Here is a 21,955-nt window from a genome sequence, read left to right as displayed (position 1 = left end):
GGCCACATAATTGTGACACTTCAGAGTTATAGATAAGGTTGTTCCCCTACAACCTCTTCTCTGCTCATAAGGGGTAAGTATCTTCCATATTGGCGGCAGAAACGAAACGCTTTCGATGCTACGAAAGCTTTTTTGCCACGCTTAGAACTTTTTTCGTGCTTTGGCGGGCAGTTGACGAGCTGCCTTCACGCCAAGCGGACGCGTAACGGGGCAAAAAACAAAATATATAAAAAATACCCATAGTTTGTTGATAATCCAGTGCTATATATACCACACCGGCAGTCATAGTGATTTAAACAATTTCTACAAAAAAAACTAATTTTAAAATTTCGCTTTGCGAGCAAAGTATGTGATAATTGGACGTTTTTTTCGCTTCCTGCGTTTTGATTTTCCATCGTGGTGCTTTTCACGCGTGTGCTTAGTGCGTGTTTTAATGTGCTTGTGTTGGTGCGCAGGACATAAAAGCTTCGTTTTGTTGATACACGCACTCCTGGCAAGGCCATCGAACAGCTGGCAGTTCCTCAACTCGATTAAACATACAAAGCAAAACCAAAACTAATCAAAATCCAAACCAAAATCACAATCAAAACAAGTTTTATAGTTGGAATTAAAAAAAAAATATATATACTTATAAAAATCCCACCGCTGCCACTCCTGCCCTTCTTTATAGACAAAATAATTTAAAAATAATAAATTGTCGGCTACTTTGCTGATTGAATTCAAGCCGTTGTTGGGACAGTGAGAACGAGAGGAAAACAACCACAAAATGTCTTCCATGGCTGCCTTTGATCAGTTCAAAATTGGACTCAAGTAAGTTGATGACCATAATCGTTTTATGAGAGATATTTACGGGGGAAAATTAGTATATGTCAGTTAAGCCTTTCCCTTTTCGAGTTAGCGGACAATTTTTGCATTGCAATTACTTTAAAAACGTTTAATTTGCTTTTGAAAATCATTCCAATTGTCCCCAGGCACATGACATCAGCGCATTGTGTCATCCCAACTTAGGCTCACTCTTTATAATTAAACAGCACACCTCTCGGTCTATATAGTGTTCTTTTTAAATTGTAACTGACAAAATATATGCACTGTGATTTATGCCCGGAACTTGAGAATTATATTTCTTTTAATTCCGAGTAACTCCTCCTATCAATCGATAAGCATTTCCTTGGAGCAACAAGAAACCATTTACGTCAACAATTCCCCAAAGACAATATTTATGCTTGGCAAATACCATTTTTTATATGCTTTTTTTATGCACAGCTGGGGAGCCCTGAAATTGCTTTAGTATTTCCAAGCAGATGTTTACAATGTCCTACCCTTAGGGATAGATAGCCTGTCCTTGTGGGAAACACGCATACATATTTACTTATGTACAAGTCAACGTCAACAACAAAGAAGCAAACGGACAGGTGGGCGGGTGTTGTGGAGCGTAGGAAAAAAATTTCCCAGAAAATGACGTAGGAATAGTGCAAACAAACATACCTTAAAATAATATTACACATTTATTTCTCTGTACTCCGAAGAAGAGGGGGAAAACCTTTATGAATATGGAAATATGTATATTATATGAATATCATTTAATTTTAATGGTAATTTAAAGGTATTTCTTAAAAATCTGAATGAATCAACTGAATAAAATACATTGTTACTTTATAAAGTGTTAGTAAAGTACAGTAAATTTCATTTACAATCAGAATTTAGTGACTTTCTTCTTGTCTCCCTTCACCACAGGTGGGTTATTGCTCCTTTCAGGGGATTTTCTTCTTTTGATCTTAGTTCGTCTTCCCAATGAGCAAACATAGATACACATAGACATAAAGCAGCTGTCATTATGGATCCGCTTGGGGTCTTTGCCTCATTTGTTCACTCACTCACTCTCTCTTTGTTGTTTGAGGCCTTTTTTGCCGACACTTAAACTGCGCAAATAATTAGGTAGCAAAACTAGAATAGAACCCCGCCTCACTCCGCAGATGGCTGCGGGATATATGTAAATTATGGTTATTGTGTAAACCATAGTAAGTCCCACAAGGGCTGACTCACATTTTGGCCTGGTGTGTGCAAAAAAAATAAACGAGTGTTTGGCAAAAGAGAGGGGAAGAATGTTGTATGAGATCAGCTTGGTTATGGTTTCGGCAACCAACTGGTTCCGTTTCGAATCTATTCATTTGATGATTTCATTAGGTTTCTTCAATACCCAAAGAGATGAATTGTGCCGTACAGAATGTCAGGGCAGAAATACTTTTCGATTTTCACTTTTGCGGCCTCTGTAATTATTTGATATTTCGTGTAAGCGATAAACTTTGGTGACAACTTTTATGATTTTATTTCATACTAGCTGTACCCTGCCACGTTTCTCTGTGGCATATTGTGGTTAAGAGGGCACTTCTGAATACATCAATGTTCCGGCAAATTCATCTTCCTGGCATAAGGTGAAGAAGGCAGTCAGAGTTGTCGCTGGCGGATTCAGGACTCTTTCTTGCACATTTCTTTCTGTGAAATAGATACGTTGACCATTCTCCAAATGGACTGCCAAGTGAACTAAAGCTGGATAGCGTTCATGAATGGGGAACGAACAAATTCTCCATGCAACCTCGTTGCTGCTTTTGTATCTTCCAGCCTGGTATTGAGATATTTCATCGACAACTCGTACTGCATTGCTGTCCCCATTTTCTGCCTGAACACCAAAAACTGCCATATCGCTGCCTTTATTCACGTACTTGCAGATATATTTAATCGATTTCACGGAATTGCAATATTCTACGTTGATGTGCGCTTTGTATGATTTTGACAATAGTGGTGAGTATGGAACCATCCAACGATTGTCTACCTCAATATCACCAATTCTCATGTTTAAAGTTGCCGAAGTCCCTCCATCTTCAGTTGACCGTCTCCTATACAGAGGATATCCATCGTCCCCTGTAACGGTGTTGGCTGTAAATGCTCGAGGATATCGCTTGGAACACTTCCCGTCTACCATGCATGGTGAACTTCGGTTGGGGGTACCACATGGGCCATGGATCATGTTCTTGATGACAACTGCATGCAAATCTGTATCAACCTCTGCCCGTGGAATCTCAGCGCATATCACATTGTCAATTTCGTCTGGAGTAATTTTATCATACAGCCAAATCATTATGTGCGCATGCGGCAATCCTCTCTTCTGCCATTCTACTGAATACATCCAGCACCGCTCAGATCCCAAAACTCCATGTTTCACAATGAAATCCATCAGTGACTTGAGCTTTTGTCTAAAAACACGGGCTGTGATGTCATGCCTATCCCTATATGATTGTCCAGGAAATAACAGCTGAACTATCTCGTCCCAAGCTGGATTGCATGTGAAGGTGATAAATAAGTCTGGACGGCCGTAGCAACGAACATATGCCTGGGCATCTTGAGCATATTCATGCATGTGGCTCGGACTACCTATGTATGAGGATGGCAAAATCGTGAGCTTTCCAACGTTGGTTGTATTACGGTCATTCATCACAGCATCCCGCAAATGGATATATTCCTCGGACCGAAGTTTCTTCTGATTCAATCGGAGGAACAGCTAACGTTGTTTCAATTTTTGCATACATATCGACAATGTACTGATGAAACAACTGACGACATTTCAATATATGATTGCAATCGGTCCTCCGAACCATTAACCTGTATGAGTAAAAGTTCATCGCGCAGCCGCGTCTCTCGGATGGAGGCCCGTTCTTCGTCAGTCATATTCGCAATCTTACGTCTTTTTGCTTCTGTATTGCGAATACGACGACCCAATCTCGACTTCTTTGGTGGCATGACTTCGTTTCTTACTGAACCTGAACAAAAAATAAAATTTGTATCTCCAATTTCTTCTTTCAATATGTTTTTAATGTTTGACAGGAAATGCTTTGATTTGCTTGTAGAGGGCGCAGTAGTAGGGGCACGGGGAAACGCTAAAAAATATATATATTCGCAACCGCAGATAAGCTATCAACATCAAAAGTAGTCAATAACCGAGCTGGAACCTCAACGCATCTTCTCTAAAAATTTGGGCATAAACGGTTCAGAACTTTTCAAGTTTCTTCTTTCAATATGTTTTGAATGTTTGACAGGAAATGCTTTGATTCAGCTGGCTGCCTGTAGATGGCGCAGCAGTAGGGGCACTTGGAAACGCTAAAAAAATAGATATATTCGCCACCGCAGATAAGCTATCAACATCAAAAGTAGTCAATAACCGAGCTGGAACCTCAACGCATGTTGTGTAAAAATTTGGGCTTAAACGGTTCAGAACTTTTCGAGTCTATGAAGGATGTAGACACGAACAGAGCATTTTTATATATATAGATATATATAGCAATTTTAATACAAAATATATTTCATGTTTATATAAAATAAAAAGTATTTCCATTGATATGCCTGTCTATTTGTGCACTTTAATGACGCAATATCATGAACAATTTTTTATATAAAACATTTCAATTTTGCATTCATTTGCATATTTCAATGGGTATTTTTTCTGATTTATGCCAACGAAACGGTTTGAAATGAATGAATTCACACAGCCCACGTTCAATCATTTTTTATTTTTTATTTTTACATATATGAATTGTCAATTTCACGTACATTGTATGTATATTCGATTTGTATTCAATAAATTGGTTGCTGTTAAAGCCTAAACTTAAATTTGGCAATTCTCAAATTGTAATTTATTGACTGAAATCAATTTAAGTCATTGGTTTTGATCAATTGACAGAGCAAATTCATCGCTGGGCATTCAATTAACCTTCAATTTCCATACAATCTCTGCTGGGAATTCTTGGAGCTACGGGGCACGTGCAAATATTTCTTTATGTCGTATACAAATATATCTTGGAAATTCTTTGTCCACCGATCTGGTATTCACCAGATAAATCTCGTTTGAAGTGGTTTTGATTCAGATGTTCTTGATTTTACTACCTATTTTTTAAAACAAAATGTATAAATAACGAACAATGGGTTATTAAATTTTTCAAAAAATTAAAATCCCTCAAAACCCAGTCTTCCTTTCTCTATAAATCTACAGTACCTTTGCATTTCATGTCTCGGTCTTGGCTCCAAATTTTCAATACTACTTTTTGGGTGTCCTTTGTGTATAAAAACCACAGCTCTTTACACTTTAATCCTCAATTTCTCGCTGAACTTATACATACATGACATCCAATTAGAGTGGAAAACAGTTGAAAACTCACAGAAAAACAGTCAAGAAACCAAATCAAAAGTACTAAGAACAATTCAATATGCTATTAGCCCGCTTAGCTCATGTGCTGCCAGGACGATCACTGCGCCTTCTGGGCCAGACTGGAGGTCCTCGCCTCTGGAGCTCCGCCCAGAACTCAATCAAATCTAAGCTCTCGACAATGCCATCTTTGGGTAGTGGAAAGTCTCTGCTGCCAAAGAGAGACCTGCAGGCACTGAAGATGAGGAAATATTCACGAGAGCCAGGGGATCGTGATCGTTCTCAACTGGAGAGCCGAACCAGAGGACCCTCGCTCAAGGATCGCATGATGGGTCCGCCCAGCGAGAATGCCTACTCCATGGGCAAGGGAGCAGCGGCTGGAGCAGCTCTCATGGGTCTGGTGGGTCTATGCTACTACGGACTGGGTCTGGCCAAGCAGCCTAGCATCTACGATCACTCGGTGGTGTGGCCCCAGTATGTGAGGGATCGCATCCATGCCACTTATGCCTACTTTGGGGCATCCTGCGCCCTGACAGCAGCCTCTTCGGCGGCCATTTTCCAATCGGACGCCATGATGGCCATGTTGACGCGCTCCGGTTGGATCGCCAGCCTGGTCACCTTGGGCGTGGTGATGCTGAGCGGTGCCCTGGCCCAGAGTATTGAGTATCAACCCGGTTTTGGGCCCAAACAACTGGCCTGGGCTGTCCACTGTGCCGTCCTTGGAGCAGTCCTGGCGCCCATGTGCCTACTGGGTGGTCCCATCCTAATCAAGGCCTTGATGTACACCGGAGGCGTTGTGGGCGCATTGTCCACGGTGGCCTATTGCGCTCCCAGCGAGAAATTCCTGCACATGGGTGGACCCTTGGCCATTGGCCTTGGAATTGTCTTTGCCTCTTCGCTGGCCTCCATGTGGCTGCCGCCCACGACAGCTGTGGGTGCAGGACTGGCCAGCATGTCCCTGTATGGCGGATTGATCCTGTTTAGCGGCTTCCTTTTGTACGATACCCAAAGGATCGTGAAGTCGGCGGAGCACCATCCACAAAATAGCAGCACTCTCTTCGATCCCATTAATCATGCCATGGCTATTTATATGGATGCGCTGAATATCTTTATACGCATCGCCATTATTTTGGCAGGACAAGATCAGAAGAGAAAGTAGGAGGAAACAGGACTTAAGGGTTAACTTAACGTCTCTTTATAAGCAAAGTGTTTGAAAATTATTTGAGGAAGGATAAGACAAGGCAGCGAGATGTGGCAAGTGTAAAGGGAAATTCATAATTGAACTGAGTGGAATTCATTCGTAAATTTATTCAATAATTACAAGTATAAGACTATTGAATTACAGAAAGATAATAATACTAAATAGTACAGAAGATTTAACATTGTTTTTCTGAGAGAAAGTTCTTGAAAAATGTTTTTAAATTGAAGAGATAAACTTACAGAGATCTATATTATCGCTAATTTCCACATATATTTTACCCCAAATTACATTGATTTAGACCTAGAGACCTAATTTCTACCTAATCTTTAGGCAGCTGCTGTTGTCTCTTCAAAAACTATTTATTGTTTTAAGATTTCTTTAAAATTCAGCATTCTCTTTTATTTCGAATGCTTTATTTCTGACATTGCGCATACGACGGGTATGACCGCGGCATAGAAAATTTCATTTTGTGAAATTTTTGTCGCTAGCATTTTGTGGTCGCCTTCTATCTGCCGCCCACACACACACACACACACACACACACACACACACACACTCGCAGACACACACACACCAGCTTGTCAATTTCATTTAATTTTGCCGCATTTTCTTTCTCTATTATTTTGTTCTTTTTTCCCTCCGAAAGCTTTTGTGTGGCGAAAATAATTTTTTTAAATGAATAAAGAATGAAAGAATTGCCGCGAGAAGTGCAAACATTCTGATAAATGTATATATATACCTAATATATAATGTAGGGGACTTTTTTCAATGAATGAGTTTAAATTTTAGCGCATTAAATCAGCTGCGAGTTGTTCGTTAAATACATTTACCCTATTAGGGTTAATAAAGTCCAAAATGTGTGATTCGATTATAATCAAATATAATTTGAATGAGTGATTTAAACATTAGATGATAATGTCTAAGAGATCTTAATGTCATATTGATATATATTCTTCATTAATGATATTTTTTTGTTATCATATAAATTCTCCCTAAATATATACCAAACATTTCTTTATTCCTTATTCTTTTTATTAGTTACATTTATGGTTTTAAAATTGTTGCAAGTTTTGTTTACATTTAATTGTCCTTCAGCTAACTCCTTGACCTGCTCCCAGCTAGACTATCCCTTTCCCCATCATAATATCCTTGTCCCAATTGTAAGCTTTTGGCCTCCTAACCGACTCTGTTTCATTCATGGCGCCCAAGCTTTCATTCTGGGAAGCTTTTGCAGCCTTGCCAAGGTCGACAAGAGCTCCCTAGATGGCCATGTAAAGTGTCCACAAATAGATGCCAAGTTTTTATGGCCAAGATTTCGAGACGGAAATAAAATTATCGCTGGTTTTATGCGACCGGTAATCATAATTCCCCCTGAGTGTGTGTTGTGTCATCTTTTTTGAGAAACTAACTTGACCATGACTCGATGGCTGCGTGTGTGAGTCTTTTCAGACAATATTTGATGTTTGTCCAGATTATACGTTCTATATTTTCTTCTATCGCGTGCCGGACCTGTACTGCGTCTGACTGATAACATTGTCGCCTTGTGTGCGGAAAATTTATTGATTAAACTGTGACATAAGCCAGACTTATCTCCGACTCTCGGGTGCATGAAAACCTAAGTCAGCGTTCTTAAAGCTAGTCTCAAGGAATTGCTCTATCAGGAGATAGGTATCATAGGCTTTTGTTTTTTTTTGTCTAGGTAATCTTAATTATTTATTTTGCCTATTGCTAAGCCAGAAATTATGTTTAATAGTTCGAAATAAAAATATATATATACCTAGAATTCACTTTTAAAGAGCAATTTTAATAGTATTTATTATATTTTAGGAAAATACGTGAGGTTACTTAGTTCTTATACAAAAACCACCAATTAATATTATTTATGAATGGTACATTTTCACATATTTTTAAGGCGGATAAAAACCATCCTTTTTGGGAAAATTTGCTTATATATTTTTTTACAATTATCTGAAATCTTTTGTTTTTTATTTAATATATACTCCGAAGTTTATTTGCCTTTAAGTCTGTGGTATTTGTTCGTTGCTCTTTTTGGTACTGCTGTCGTCACTTGTTGCTAATAAGCAGCCGAATATTTTCCTTCTTAGTGTAAGCAAAAAATCTCTTTGTTTATTTTGCTTTAAATTTATCGCCATAGCAGCCAAAAATAACACATAAATCAGTTGGGACACACAAGATCATTTAGCAGATACATTCTCTCGCTCAACTGAGGAAATAGAAACGGAACATCAAAATGTTTAGCAGCAGCAAATTCAAGGCTGTAATATTCCAATTCGTTTGTTTATTTTTTGTTTAATAAAAATAAAAATTAACCATGGCTCCCGTGAGCTTTTCATGTTTCCAAAAATTGTTCACTGGTGGTCAGTGGGTGCGTTCCAGGACCTCCAATTGAGAAATAGGCTTGCCGCACGCAAGCCCCATATTAGGACACAATCTTTTAATGGCCAAGGCAGACCCGTCATAAACATTATTTATACTGACTTTCCTTCTTTTTTTTATAGGTGCCAAGCATTAGCTTAAGCGCTCCTTTCCCATTTAAGTTTACCAAGGCAAAGTTCAAGGCCAAGGCTTTATAGTATACAATTCCGCTCAAATTGCTCCGGATGTATTATTCACATCATGCGTTTGGGGGGCTTTGGCTACCATCTTGGCCGAAAAATGGGCAAACAGCTCATTTTGGCTATTAATACACATAAATTTTGATATATTTCGGTGCCCTTGGGCTGGCCCCAGCTGCTGATGACATTTGCAAACAACGGCAAACTGGCTAAAACAAAAAGAGAGATATAGCCGGGTTTTATTCTTTATCTCCGCTACCTCCGACAAATTGGAACTTTTGTACGAATTAATTAAAAGTTATAACACGTTCTCGTTGGCGGAGTGAGCTCACAAAATCCATCGAAACTATTCTGCTTTGCTTCATTCAATCGAAAAATGGAAATAATGACAGGAACGATTTTATTTTGTGTACATGACTTGGCCATTATGGCAAGGCGATAAACAAAGGCCTCCATCTGTACATTTTGGAAGGAAGTGCGAGTGTTTTTGATTCGCACTCTTGTGAAATTCGAAAAAAAAAGCATTTTTAGACACCTTATCACCCCACGAGAATTTTATTTATACAATTAAAAATATCACCTTAGTTTATGTAGGTTAAAAATCTCACCTCTGTTTATATATGTTAAGAAACATGGTACCTTAATCTATTTTTAAAATAATTAATCTGTAAACATTCGGTGTAGTTTTGATTGCTTTGCCAAAACTCAAAAGCTAGGTGAATATTTTTAGGCAATTTAGAGTATATAGCCCTATAAAAACAGATATTATTCACCAATGGAATATCTGTTAACAAAAGTGTACATTTTATAATAATCTTTTTGTAAGCATTTTGCTTTCGACTTTGCTCTTGAACTTGCGCTGCTTGGCAGTTGAAGGACTCTTTGCTTAGCTATTTATATATTTATATATAAATGAAAATAAAACCACTCTGAGCATTTCACCCAGTTACGATTGCCTTGCCACAGGTTTAATACACTTTTCAATGGCCTTCGCCCTTGATTTTCTACACTTGAAGTTGAACGACTTACACAACTCAAGAAATTACCCGAATTTTGTTTAGTTTGCGGTTTGTTTATCTTTTGATACCACAGCGCGTTGGATTTTTTGTTCTTTTTTTTCTGTTTGAACGCTACTCAGAATAAATAAGCCGAAAACAAAAAATCATAGACAGAAAATAACTGAAAAAAAAATATTGCGAATCGCAGGGAATCAAGAGTGAAAAGTGAAGAGTGGAATGGGCTGCGATAAATGGCGCACACCTGGCCCACGGGCCGGGAGCTGATAAAAAATTAACGTTATCAGCAAAACGTTAAGCGGAAAAGACACTCCCATCAATATCAGTGAAGCTGACGTCGTTTATTGTCTCTGATTAATGGCGGCAAATACTTTTTTTTTCACTGATTGGGCTTAGATCCTGGGGTAGGGGTATCAATTCATAATACCTAAAGACTTCTAAATCCTTTATCTATTTTGCTTTTTCTCCCTTAGAATGGTTGACTTCAAGGTCCAGCAACGGCGATATAGGACCAGCGAAAAGACTGTCGTCAGCACCACCTATGGTCCCATTAAAGGCGTAAAGCGAAAGTCCATCTATGGCCAGTCCTACTTCAGTTTCGAGCGTATTCCCTTTGCCAAGCCACCTATCGGAGAGTTGCGCTACAAGGCCCCACAGCCTCCAGAGGTCTGGACGGAGGTAAAGAGTTGCACCTCCCAGGGACCGAAGCCCCTGCAAAAGCACTTTGTCTTCGAGATGACCGATGGCTCCGAGGACTGCCTCTACCTCAATGTCTACACAAAGAATGTGAGTTTAATATTTAATGATTTTGAGATTGTTTCTTTATATATCTTATAATTTTAATCTTAGTTATATCCCACCAAACCAATGCCTGTGATGGTCTGGATCTATGGCGGTGGCTTTCAGTTTGGCGAAGCCTCAAGGGAATGCTATAGTCCTGATTACCTGCTGCGCGAAGATGTAATAGTTATCTCTATAAACTATAGACTAGGACCTTTAGGTGAGTCTTAACTTTATTCAAAACAACTTAGTACTAATTTAATCAAACTCTTAATTAATTCATTTAATTAGGATTCCTCTGCATGGACGATCCCGAGTTGGATGTTCCCGGTAATGCTGGACTCAAGGATCAAGTCTTGGCCCTGCGTTGGGTCAAAGCCAATTGCTCTCGTTTTGGAGGAGATTCGGCTAACATAACTATTTTTGGGGATAGTGCAGGAAGTGCCTCGGTACACTACATGATGATCACCGAACAGACACGGGGATTGTTCCACAAGGCTATTTGCATGTCGGGAAATACACTCTCACCCTGGGCAGTGACACCGCAAAGAAACTGGCCCTATCGCCTGGCGGTTCAAGCTGGTTACACGGGAGAGAATAACACAAAGGATGTGTGGGAGTTTCTGAAGAATGCCAAGGGATCCGATATCATTAAGGCCAATGGAGAACTCTGCATAGATGAGGAGAAGAAAGAGCGCATTGGTTTCTCCTTTGGGCCAGTGATTGAACCCTATGTGACTAGCCACTGTGTGGTGCCCACGAAACCCATTGAAATGATGCGCACAGCCTGGAGCAACAGCATACCCTTGATCCTGGGTGGAGTATCTAATGAAGGTCTTCTACTGTACTCTGAGACCAAGACGAATCCCAAGTGTCTCAATGAGTTGGACGACTGTCGCTTTGTAGTACCTATCGAGCTGAACATGGACCGAGATAGTGCCCTGTGCCGGGAGTACGGTGATCAGTTGAAGCAGTGTTACTATGGCGATAAGACGCCGAGTCTAGACACACTGCACGAGTACCTTCAGGTGGGTCTTAGTTTAATCTTTTCTAAGCACAGGTGGGATGGGGTTTAAGTGGTTTATATAAATAGTATATATAACATTAGTTGCTTTATAAAACACTTTAATTAACTTTTATTAACTTTCCCTTCCCTCAGATGGTGTCACATGAGTACTTCTGGTTCCCCATTTACCGCACAGTATTATCCCGCCTGCTGTACGCCCCCGGGGCACCGACGTACCTGTACCGCTTTGACTTCGACTCGAAGCACTTCAATCACCTGCGTATCCTGAGCTGTGGCAAGAAGGTGCGTGGCACGTGTCATGGAGATGACCTGTCCTACCTGTTCTACAATTCGCTGGCGCGCAAGTTGAAGAACCACACGAGGGAATACAAGTGCATCGAGCGGTTAGTTGGTCTGTGGACACACTTTGCCGCCTGCGGGAACCCCAACTTTGATCCTGAGCAACCTGATCTATGGCTTCCTGTGGAACCGGCGGCGGTCGAGAAACATCAGCTAAAGTGCCTTAACATATCCGATGAGCTGAAGGTGATCGATGTGCCCGATATGCGGAAGTTAATGGTCTGGGAGAGCTTCTTTAGGCGCGATGAGCTGCTTTAAGGATCAATATAGGGGGAAATCGATCTAGATTAAATCAGTAGCTTTACCTGTGCAGGGTTGGTTCGTACTTTTAAGGCCAAAATTATGGGAGGAGAGTGTAATCTATGGTTACTTTTGAGGCAAAATACATAATGGAATTGTTGGGAATATTACAAATATTTCCTGAACATTTGTTTACAGAGGAAACACTACAAGTGTTTTATAACTTATTCTAATAGAATGTACAAGTTTAAGGAACGTAAATCCTAAACTTCATACGAATTTAAACCAACTGCATTCGTAGAGTACAAGATTATTAAACATGGAAACCTAAAATAACAGCATTTAAAAGCTAAGGTTTCCAGAATACAAATTCTCAAATTTATTGATAGATTACCAAAAATTCTCTTTGGATTTATATAAGACGAACCACCCTGAAACTTCACGATTCTGACAGCTTTATGTTGAAGCCTCTGTTTAAAATAAGGCAAAGCCTAGCTTTGGTCCTGAAATCAAGAGAGTTTAACTGTTGTTAAGTTTGCCAATGTGAAGGAGAATCCTAGTTAAGAGTGTTAAAGTTCATCCGCCCCTCGGAACGGATCTATAGTCTAAGCAGGCTGTTTATAAGTGTAGTTATGAGTGTGAAACAAGTCGCAACTGAAGTACCTTCTATGAGAAACTACCAAAACCAACTAAACCAAACTAAACTAAAACAGACAGCCAAGGATTCTGAGCTAAGAACTTATATATTTAACGTTCCTTTATGTCTCGCTGATATCTATAACAAGCCAATACACACCACAAACATATATCAATCGTATTTTGTACGAGATCACTGTAAGTCCTCGACACAAATTTGCTTTAAGGTTCCATTCTTTTTCTTCCATTGCTTGACGAACGCACACGTTTACAAAGGGGAAGGTTTTTCCCATTTGTGTTTCAAATGAAAAACAATTTATATATATATTTAAATGAGAAAACGAGTTAACCGTAACCAATTTATTTATATTCGTAGCCTAAGTCTTTTTAAATATTAAGCCTTTTGTATGCATAAGTTGTTTTTGGTAAAATGTTGTTTTTGAACAAAACAGAGAAACCTGTCCAAGTTTTACATCATTTATATTATACATAACAAGCGAATAAAAACTAAATAACTAAACGGAAAAACTGATAAAGACGTTTTTTGAGTGTACACTATGAGATTAGAAGTAAGTCGGCTAGTTGAAACTAGTTTGTCTAAGAATTCTCTATGTATCCGAGTCTGTTTATTGTCAAAAAAAAAAGCTTCAAAGTCTTGTGATGAAACTATGAAATTTGAAAATGTATAAATCCATATTTTATTAAAAACAAAAAAGAATAAAAATAAAAAGAAAACTTAAGATTACAACAGGCTTTGAATTATTTTTCAAGCATTTAATATGGTAAAATATTGGGCTGTTTTTAAGAAAGTAAGGTATTTTAGCCTCAAACCAAGTCAAGATGTTGCTCCACCGGTCTTTACCCTTGGGGATTTTGTGAATCAGTGAGTATAATTTATATAGAAATCCGCAAACTCAACATGTGGCTGCAATTCTATTATCACATCCATAAAACTTCCTATAACATATTGGAACATAGGCCTGCGTCACAACACTTTTTCGTCTGGTTCTCATGTGAGTTATCAGACAAATAAAATGGGCACAAATTATCGCATATGCGTTGATGCGAAAACTGAACACAAATTGCAAGATCAAATAAAGCGTGACTAATTTGTTGCTAATTTGAACCTTTATTATTTTTCCCCCCCGTTGGTTTTGTTACGCTGATTAACTTTAATAATTGTATAATATCAGATATATATGTGTATATATTATTGCGAGTGATTGTCGACATTCGTTTGATCTATTCCACATAATGCAGGGCATTGTATCATTAGCTGTGAATCAGCTGCCAAGTGCTAATAGTTAGTGCAATGTATATCGATGTACTGCCATAGTTTTACTATTTCTGATCAGTTATATTTGGGACACCGAACACTGCAAGTCGTCATGAATACTGTATTAAATATATTACTATTAATCAGGTAGGTTTGCTGAATGATTATAGAAATATGTACATCATCTTCTTCTGCATAGTTTCTATTTCTTGGCTGTAACTTTGCACCTGGTTTGGTGCGATGATGTACCCTCAGCTGAGGCAGAGATGGTTATAACCCAGAGTGAACCACGGCACTCCACCCCCGATGACTTTGATTTTTGACCCCAGTTATCGATACCATAAAAAACCCTAAAATGGTTTAATAAATAAATTATCTATCAGCAGCGCAGACAAGGCTTTTCTTTATTGACACATGTCAATGGCATTATTTAGTGCCCAAAGTCAAGTTCATTGTCACATGAATGCTTCAAGTTGAGCTTTATTTCTGTAAACACTGAGAAAAAACTGGGTTTGCTTATGTAAAAAGCTTAGGGGGAAAGCTCAAGCATAGATTGCATTACTCGAAAAGTTATTCAATTATATTCATTCTGTTTGTTGAGTGTTACCCAGAGGGGGCTATGCACTCATAAAGCTTTGGCAAACAGTTAGAAATCGCTAATTAGCCAAGTCCAAGCTCAATTTCAAGGTAAACTGGTTGGTTCTTATGGCTTAAACACTCAAATTCAAAGCTTGAATAACTGTGATCTTAACTTTAAAGAGCTTGTGAGTGTCCAAACATTCAGCTTTATGCCTTGGCTACTATAGCTTTTTGCGATTCGAGTTTGATTAGAGTCAAAAAACCTGATGTTTAGAGAGTACAACCGGTATTTGGGAGAGCGGAGAGCTATAAAAAATACAATCAGCTGTTGCAGGTGAGTAACATTTCCGTTGTTCAAAGAGAGCTACTAATCTCTCTCCCTCTCTCATAGAAAAGATATAGTAATCGCAAGTCCCAACGATCGCGGGTCAGTTGGTGCGGCATGCTCGCTTAGAGCGGTTTATTTTCTCGACGATATTCTCAAACGATTTCCCAGCCGGTGGTATTAACTTGATTAACTGGGACTTTATTGTGACACTTTCTCCGAATCGGCGATCGTAATCGAAGCGTGCATAGATATAGATAGGCAGTGTGTGTTGAGTTTTGTGTTGTGTTTTGTGTGTTGGGAAATTCCGGACCCACGAAATGGCCACGCGATTTATGGATATAGTAAAGCTGACCTTTAAGTAAGTTTTCTCCGTTTTCCACATGCTTTGAGTGTCTCTCTCTCTCTTTTCTTTTTCTCTTGTGAAGCATTAAACGGTTTTCTGTGTTTTGAGGTCTTGCGTCTTGGGTTTTGCAACAACTTCTGCCTCGAAATGCATACAAATGCATATGAGTGCACTGAGAGAAATTCCACTATATTATATGAGACATAATTGGAGACATCAAATGGGTTTTGAGCCAACTTTTTATATCTTTTAAAATTCCAAGAATATTATTTTTTTAGATATTCGAGGGAGAATTATTCAGTAAATTTTCTATTTTTATGCCATGGTTGAAATAAACAACATAATTGGAAACATTGAATTATAAATTAGTTTTTAAATTAATTACACATTTTAACGTTGTGATTCAAGTAGTTGTAAATGTAAAGTGTCTCCAACTTAATTATATAGAATTATAAAATGATTTATATATGCAAAACTTAAAATTAAAAATTGAATATAATTACTAAAATCAGGTACTGCCACTAAATATTAATTGAACAAAAGTCTTGGTTCTTGTTACACATAATGATTGATTAATTAGTTATAATTATATATTATTAAAATGGCTTTGCGTGTGGAGTTTATTTGTTATTATTTTTTTCGGTGCTCTCTACACACACGCATAAACAAATGTGCCATGTGTTGGTGAAATTGTTGCGAAACTTTATTGTTTGTTTTTTTCTTTTACGAATATGTTGCTTGTTTTTTGCATAAACTTAATGATGCTGTTTCTTCTTCTTTTGCTCATTTCTGTCCGTTTTGTTTCCATCGGCTTTTGTTTTTTGTCCATGATTCAGCGATGTTTCCTCTGTTGCGGCATTCGTTAAAGTTTTTTGTTGTTTGCTCAGATTTGTGTTTGTATTTTTTGCACGTTTTCGCAGGTTTATTAGCAGTTTTTCGGGTAGTTAGTATTTTTAACATAAATTATTGCAAAGCCACACACAATTGTGTTAATTGCGTGTATCTATATTTACTTTTTTATTTTATTTGCTCATATTTGCCAGCGAATTGAGCGGCTTTAAGAGTGGGTTAGGTCAGTTTGGCATGATTTTATTAAGTTATATCAACAAGTGGTTATTTTAATTAAGAAATAAATGAAGTATAAACATAGAAGGATAATAAGTGGGCACTTTGGGGTATTTGGAATATTGTTTGTCATGTCCGTCATCATAAATTGTATATACATTTAATTTAATCATATATTCCCGCTTCTCGCTAACCGCTTTAATAAATTCTGATAATTATCTTAATAAATGGATAATATCGTTACACGTTTCCTATACTATAATCATCGCAACAAGTTAATTGTGTCTTTTTTTATACACGGAATTAAACTGATAAGCTCATAGGGTACAGGGTTCATTTCACTTTCAGGTGATTTATAATTTCTGCTCGCTGATCATGACTCGACAGTTTTAGGCATTATAGTTGATCTAGTCGGGGTTTTCTATATTCGATAAATAATACATACGCATTTGAATGATCAATTCTTTGATTATTATACAAGACATTCCATTTGTGCAAATCGCTTGACTGAACAAATAAAAATGAACCCTTTTTTACAATATTTTTGAATATTTAAAACTTGTTTTTTAATGATTATGATGGGTTTTTTTAACTGTCATTAAGAACATATATATTTTAAGCTTCGGCTGAGAAGTGTTTAAAATCAAACTTTTTATTTTCACTTCACAAATTTATATGGTGAAAGCAAAGGTTTATACTTATGAAATAATAATAAAGTCAACGACTGTTTATTTAAGTAAATATTCAATCAATAAATATTCACTTAATATTTAATTATATATTGTATATATATATAAATAATATTAAAAGTGTGACAAAATTGTAATCAATTTGTGGCAGGCATTTGTGCACTTGTAGGCATTTCTTTATCTTTCTGCTTGACGATTGCCGGATTTAGGTTCTTGCTGATAAGAAACCACTTGAATGTTAGTCACTTCATGAGAACAGGTGCTAAAGTTTAACTTTGCATTATTTTTTCCCCCATTAAACAGTCTAAGCTTTGGGTTAAATATGCCAATTAGCACTGCTGCTAATTTATTACCTTCATTTGTTGCGCTTGGCTAAACCTAGCTACTGAATGCCATAATACTCAACATTAAAGGCAACACAAGTAAAGTAAAAATTTCAATAACAAAAAGCAATAAATAAATTATATTAAAGCTGGCTTTCACAGACTCTCAACCAGTCACGTATTGACCAATCTGCGGAGCCTGATCTCGCCTTTCTCTCGATTCAAATAATAATTACCGATTTGTATGCATTCGTGTGCAATGATGTTGAATCAAACTGTGTCAGTGCATTTGCAGAATGCCAGCTAAATATCAAATTCGAAGGTGCGCACTGTGATAGCGAATAAAAATAGGCCATTAAATGCATTTAACCACGCCCACCCACAAATTACCCATAAAAATCACCGACAATAGGTCTCAGACATATAAACAACGGGGGAGTTATAGGAAAAAAATACAAAACAGAAAACTGGCCGTGCATAATAAACGCGTTTCTCGTTGAGGTTGGTCAAAAGCCGATGACAGTTCGTAAGACTTTCAAAACAACAAAAGACCTCCAACGACATTGAAAGCAATTTGCCGGCAATTCCCCGTCCCTAATGCGTGACAGCCGTCGATTGGTTGAGATTCACATTGTTTTATAAAAGTATTTTGAGGAGGTGCTAAATTATTAATAGCCGGCAAAAGGTCTTATGGCTTTTTTAAAAAGTAAGCTTACCACCTAAGTGTTTCCTTAATGATCTAATATGAACCTAGGAGCTTGACCCTTAACGTTTGAATATTTATACAAGAGTTTTGCATCTTAATGTCAGTTGAAAGTATATTTAATAGACAGTAGGAGAAACTTTGAACCTCATTTCATTCATTAATATAGTTAGCAACATTTTTATAGGTTTAAAATTGTTCTTAAAACCCATAAATATTGCTAATATGCTTGTTAACTCACTTTTTTACTTTACAGGGTCCTTAAATTTAAATATGAGCAGCGGAAATTGGCCACAGCTATATATTCTGTGATTAAGACAAAACTAGGACCAGTTCGCGGAGAGAAAAGAAACACAATATGGGGAGGAAGTTACTACAGTTTCGAGAAGATTCCCTTTGCCAAGCCACCGCTGGGAGAGCTGCGATTCAAAGCTCCAGAAGCAGTAGATCCTTGGGATAAAGAACTGGACTGCACCTCGGCGGCTGAGAAGCCTTTGCAGACACACATGTTCTTCAGAAAGTTTGCAGGCTCAGAGGATTGCCTCTACCTAAATGTCTATGCAAAAGATGTAAGTTTTAATCTCCCTTGAAGTCTCTCAGTAATTAAAAAGTAACTAATTCTTTCAGTTGCAACCCAACAAACTGCGTCCTGTGATGGTTTGGATCTATGGTGGTGGATTCCAAGTGGGCGAAGCTTCTCGGGACATGTACAGTCCGGATTTCTTCATGTCCAAGGATGTGGTCCTTGTTACCGTGGCCTATCGACTCGGAGCTCTGGGTTTCCTCAGCCTGGATGATCCCCAACTGGATGTACCGGGCAATGCGGGTCTCAAGGATCAAATCATGGGCCTTCGTTGGGTGCAACAGAATATAGAGGCTTTCGGTGGGGATCCCAAGAATGTCACACTCTTTGGCGAGAGTGCAGGTGGAGCTTCAACCCACTTTCTTGCCTTAAGTCATCAGACTGAAGGACTTATCCACAAGGCAATTGTGATGTCGGGCAGTGTGTTGTGCCCTTGGACACAACCACCACGCAATAATTGGGCCTATCGTCTCGCCCAGAAACTGGGATACACTGGCGATGACAAGGACAAGCCAATCTTTGAGTTTTTAAAGTCAGTAGATGGCGGAGAAATTGTCAAGGCATCTGCCACCATACTCAGCAATGATGAGAAGCATCATCGAGTGCTCTTTGCCTTTGGACCTGTTATGGAGTCATATAGAACAGAACACACAGTAATAGACAAGCCAGCCTATGAGTTAATGCAGAATCCTTGGAGTAATCGAGTACCTATGATGTTTGGAGGGACTAGCTTTGAGGGATTGCTTTTCTATCCAGGTGAGTTTACTGACTCTCAATTATAAATTTATTACATAACTTAATTTGTTCCCTTCTCTATCAGAGGTCTCAAGACGTCCTGCCACCCTGGACGAGGTGGGCAACTGCAAGAACCTGTTACCCAAAGACCTAAGTCCAAATTTGGATAAAAAGCTGCGTGAGAACTACGGCCTGCAGCTGAAGAAGGCCTACTTTGGCGAAGAGTCCTGTAATCAGGCCAATATAATGAAGTTCCTTGAACTTTGCTCCTACCGGGAGTTCTGGCATCCCATTTATCGGGCTGCTCTGGCCCGAGTGCGGCAATCAAGTGCTCCCACATATCTCTACCGCTTCGATCATGACTCCAAACTGTGTAACCCTATCAGGATTGTGCTCTGTGGTAACCAAATGCGAGGAGTGTGTCATGGAGACGACCTGGGTTACCTCTACCACAGCATGTTGTCCCATCAATCTGCCCCAGATTCACCAGAATACAAAGTAATCAAAGGCATGGTTGATGTATGGACGAGTTTTGCCGCCAATGGAGATCCCAATTGTGAGAGTATTAAGGATATAAAGTTTGCTCCCCTTGAGGATGAAAACGATTTCAAGTGCCTGAATATAACTGAGCCTTTTAAGTATATCACGTTACCGGAATTGAAGAAAATCGAAACTGTGTGGAATGGCTTCTATGCCCCCAATCAGCTGTAGTTGCAATGCATCTTAGTGATTTGTATGTCTCAATTCCATGAACTTGGGATGGATGATCTTAAATTGTGTAAATAAGCTGTACAAATGTTGTGGTTATTTTAAGTTTGAGATGATAATTGTTTAATTTAATATATTGTGTATTTAGCTTGTAACCGTGACCCAAAAAAAAAACAAATGTGGTTTAAGTTCGATTTTACAAAAGGTAATAAAATTATGCTTTAATTTGTTGTATACATGAAATACATATATAATGGATTTATTGTTGAAGTTTTAGGAAACTAAAGAGGTGGTATTTTTTAGAAATTTAAACTTATATTAGTTAGTCATATAAATCTTCAGACATAATTCCATTTAAAACTTTGAAGACTAACATTAAGTTAATTCCTATTAATATCAAACCTATTACAAAGAGCTTCTGCTTGGTTTAAAGTTTCAACAATAAGCTAAATTTGTCAATAGAAACCCTGCTCTTTCCGAGATCCGCTTAAAGCTTTAGTTGAATGTGGGTAAAGATAGCGTTTTTACTAAACCTGTCGCTCTTTTTGCACGTATATAAATATTTTTTTTTTTCTGCGGACATATATACGGCTAACACCCGGCTAAACCATCATTCTACCAACCCACCACCCACATATACCCCTTTTGGCTATATGCTGATGTGACATTTATGTGTGTAAGCCGTCGCTTGACAATCAAAGGGGACAACAATTTCCGCAATGCCACCGCCAGCAATGGCAGCCAGGATGACACCAGGGACCAAAAGCGTGAGCGTGTAGAAATACAACAAAAAAAAAGAGAAAAAATTCCATTAAAATTTTTGCAAGTTTTTAATTCTTTTTTTTTGGGGGTGGAACGTGGGCTTTGCTGGAACACGACCAAAATGTTTGTGTGGTAAATCGAAAAAGGGGTTCGCCGGGTGCCGTGTGCTCTCATCAGCAACGTGAAAATTTCATTTCGTCGGCGAGTTGGGCAATTTTTCGTTAAATTTTTCCTATATATAACAATTTTTTTTTTCTTTTTGTGTTGCAGAATTAGACTGTGTTATGGTCATGGCTGTGGCAGGCGGTGGGGCGGCCAGGCGTGACCAAGAGTAGGGAAATTCTCGTAGGGGGATTTTCCAAAAGGGGGAAATCCTGTTCATGTGCACGGGGTGTAAAAATGGGCGTTAACTCAATAAATTAGAATTTTTTCCCGTTGCACAAAATTGTTAGAGAATGCGATTTCTCGCTTTACACATTCCTCTTTCTATTTCTCTGGGTCTCCACGGGGAGTTTGATTAAATATTTTTTTTCAATTTGTTGTTAATAGAAAACGTGATGAAAAGTAAGGGTTTAAGTGAAAAGCCTACCAGTATTTGATTAAAGTTGCTTGTGGGGTAAGGCTTAAACTATTTAATTGTTTGCATTGCAACTTGAAGATTGTGGGGTTAGGTTTAAATAATTACATTTTTGCTTTTGCTTTAATTTTTAATTTACTTAATTTAATTTTTAAAGGCACTTTTCAAAGCTTTTAATTTTAAGGAACTTTGGTTTTACTAGGAAATGTTTTATAAGGTCTGTTAGGTCAATCATCTTTGACTTTAAAGCTTGTAAAACGCTATCCTATTTCAAA

At 38.2% G+C, this 21,955-nt stretch overlaps 4 protein-coding genes across 5 annotated transcripts; all 4 read left to right on the top strand.

The window, feature by feature from the left end:
• Window positions 1–157: 157 nt before the first annotated feature.
• On the top strand, window positions 158–13,754 carry alpha-Est9 (alpha-Esterase-9). Its single transcript, XM_020958496.2, has 5 exons — window positions 158–810; window positions 10,461–10,773; window positions 10,837–10,987; window positions 11,059–11,795; window positions 11,927–13,754. Exons 1-5 carry the CDS (start codon window positions 767–769, stop codon window positions 12,389–12,391), a joined length of 1,710 nt encoding a protein of 569 aa, XP_020814155.2. The 5' UTR covers window positions 158–766; the 3' UTR covers window positions 12,392–13,754.
• Mics1 (Mitochondrial morphology and cristae structure 1) lies at window positions 4,559–6,569 on the top strand. The gene has a single exon (XM_020958499.2). It carries the CDS (start codon window positions 5,256–5,258, stop codon window positions 6,351–6,353), a length of 1,098 nt encoding a protein of 365 aa, XP_020814158.2. The 5' UTR covers window positions 4,559–5,255; the 3' UTR covers window positions 6,354–6,569.
• On the top strand, window positions 13,710–20,584 carry alpha-Est10 (alpha-Esterase-10). 2 transcript variants are annotated; one of them, XM_020958493.2, is made up of 4 exons: window positions 13,710–13,892; window positions 18,572–18,884; window positions 18,943–19,654; window positions 19,719–20,584. In XM_020958493.2, the coding sequence occupies exons 1-4, from the start codon at window positions 13,789–13,791 to the stop codon at window positions 20,342–20,344; spliced, it is 1,755 nt and encodes a 584-aa protein (XP_020814152.2). In that variant the 5' UTR covers window positions 13,710–13,788; the 3' UTR covers window positions 20,345–20,584. The 2 variants fall into 2 exon arrangements, with proteins under 2 accessions (XP_020814152.2, XP_020814153.2); XM_020958494.2 differs by lacking the exon at window positions 13,710–13,892 and adding an exon at window positions 15,295–15,550.
• On the top strand, window positions 14,368–14,675 carry LOC110188698 (uncharacterized). The gene is made up of 2 exons (XM_020958503.2): window positions 14,368–14,432; window positions 14,485–14,675. The coding sequence occupies exons 1-2, from the start codon at window positions 14,398–14,400 to the stop codon at window positions 14,606–14,608; spliced, it is 159 nt and encodes a 52-aa protein (XP_020814162.2). The 5' UTR covers window positions 14,368–14,397; the 3' UTR covers window positions 14,609–14,675.
• Window positions 20,585–21,955: the final 1,371 nt, after the last annotated feature.

This window comes from Drosophila serrata, unplaced genomic scaffold, assembly GCF_035046125.1.
Source record: "Drosophila serrata isolate PLE 108 unplaced genomic scaffold, ASM3504612v1 contig_241, whole genome shotgun sequence".
NCBI classification, from domain to species: Eukaryota; Metazoa; Arthropoda; class Insecta; order Diptera; family Drosophilidae; genus Drosophila; species Drosophila serrata.
The sequence above is the reverse complement of the archived record's forward strand: the minus strand, read 5'-3'. Positions and strand labels throughout refer to the sequence as shown.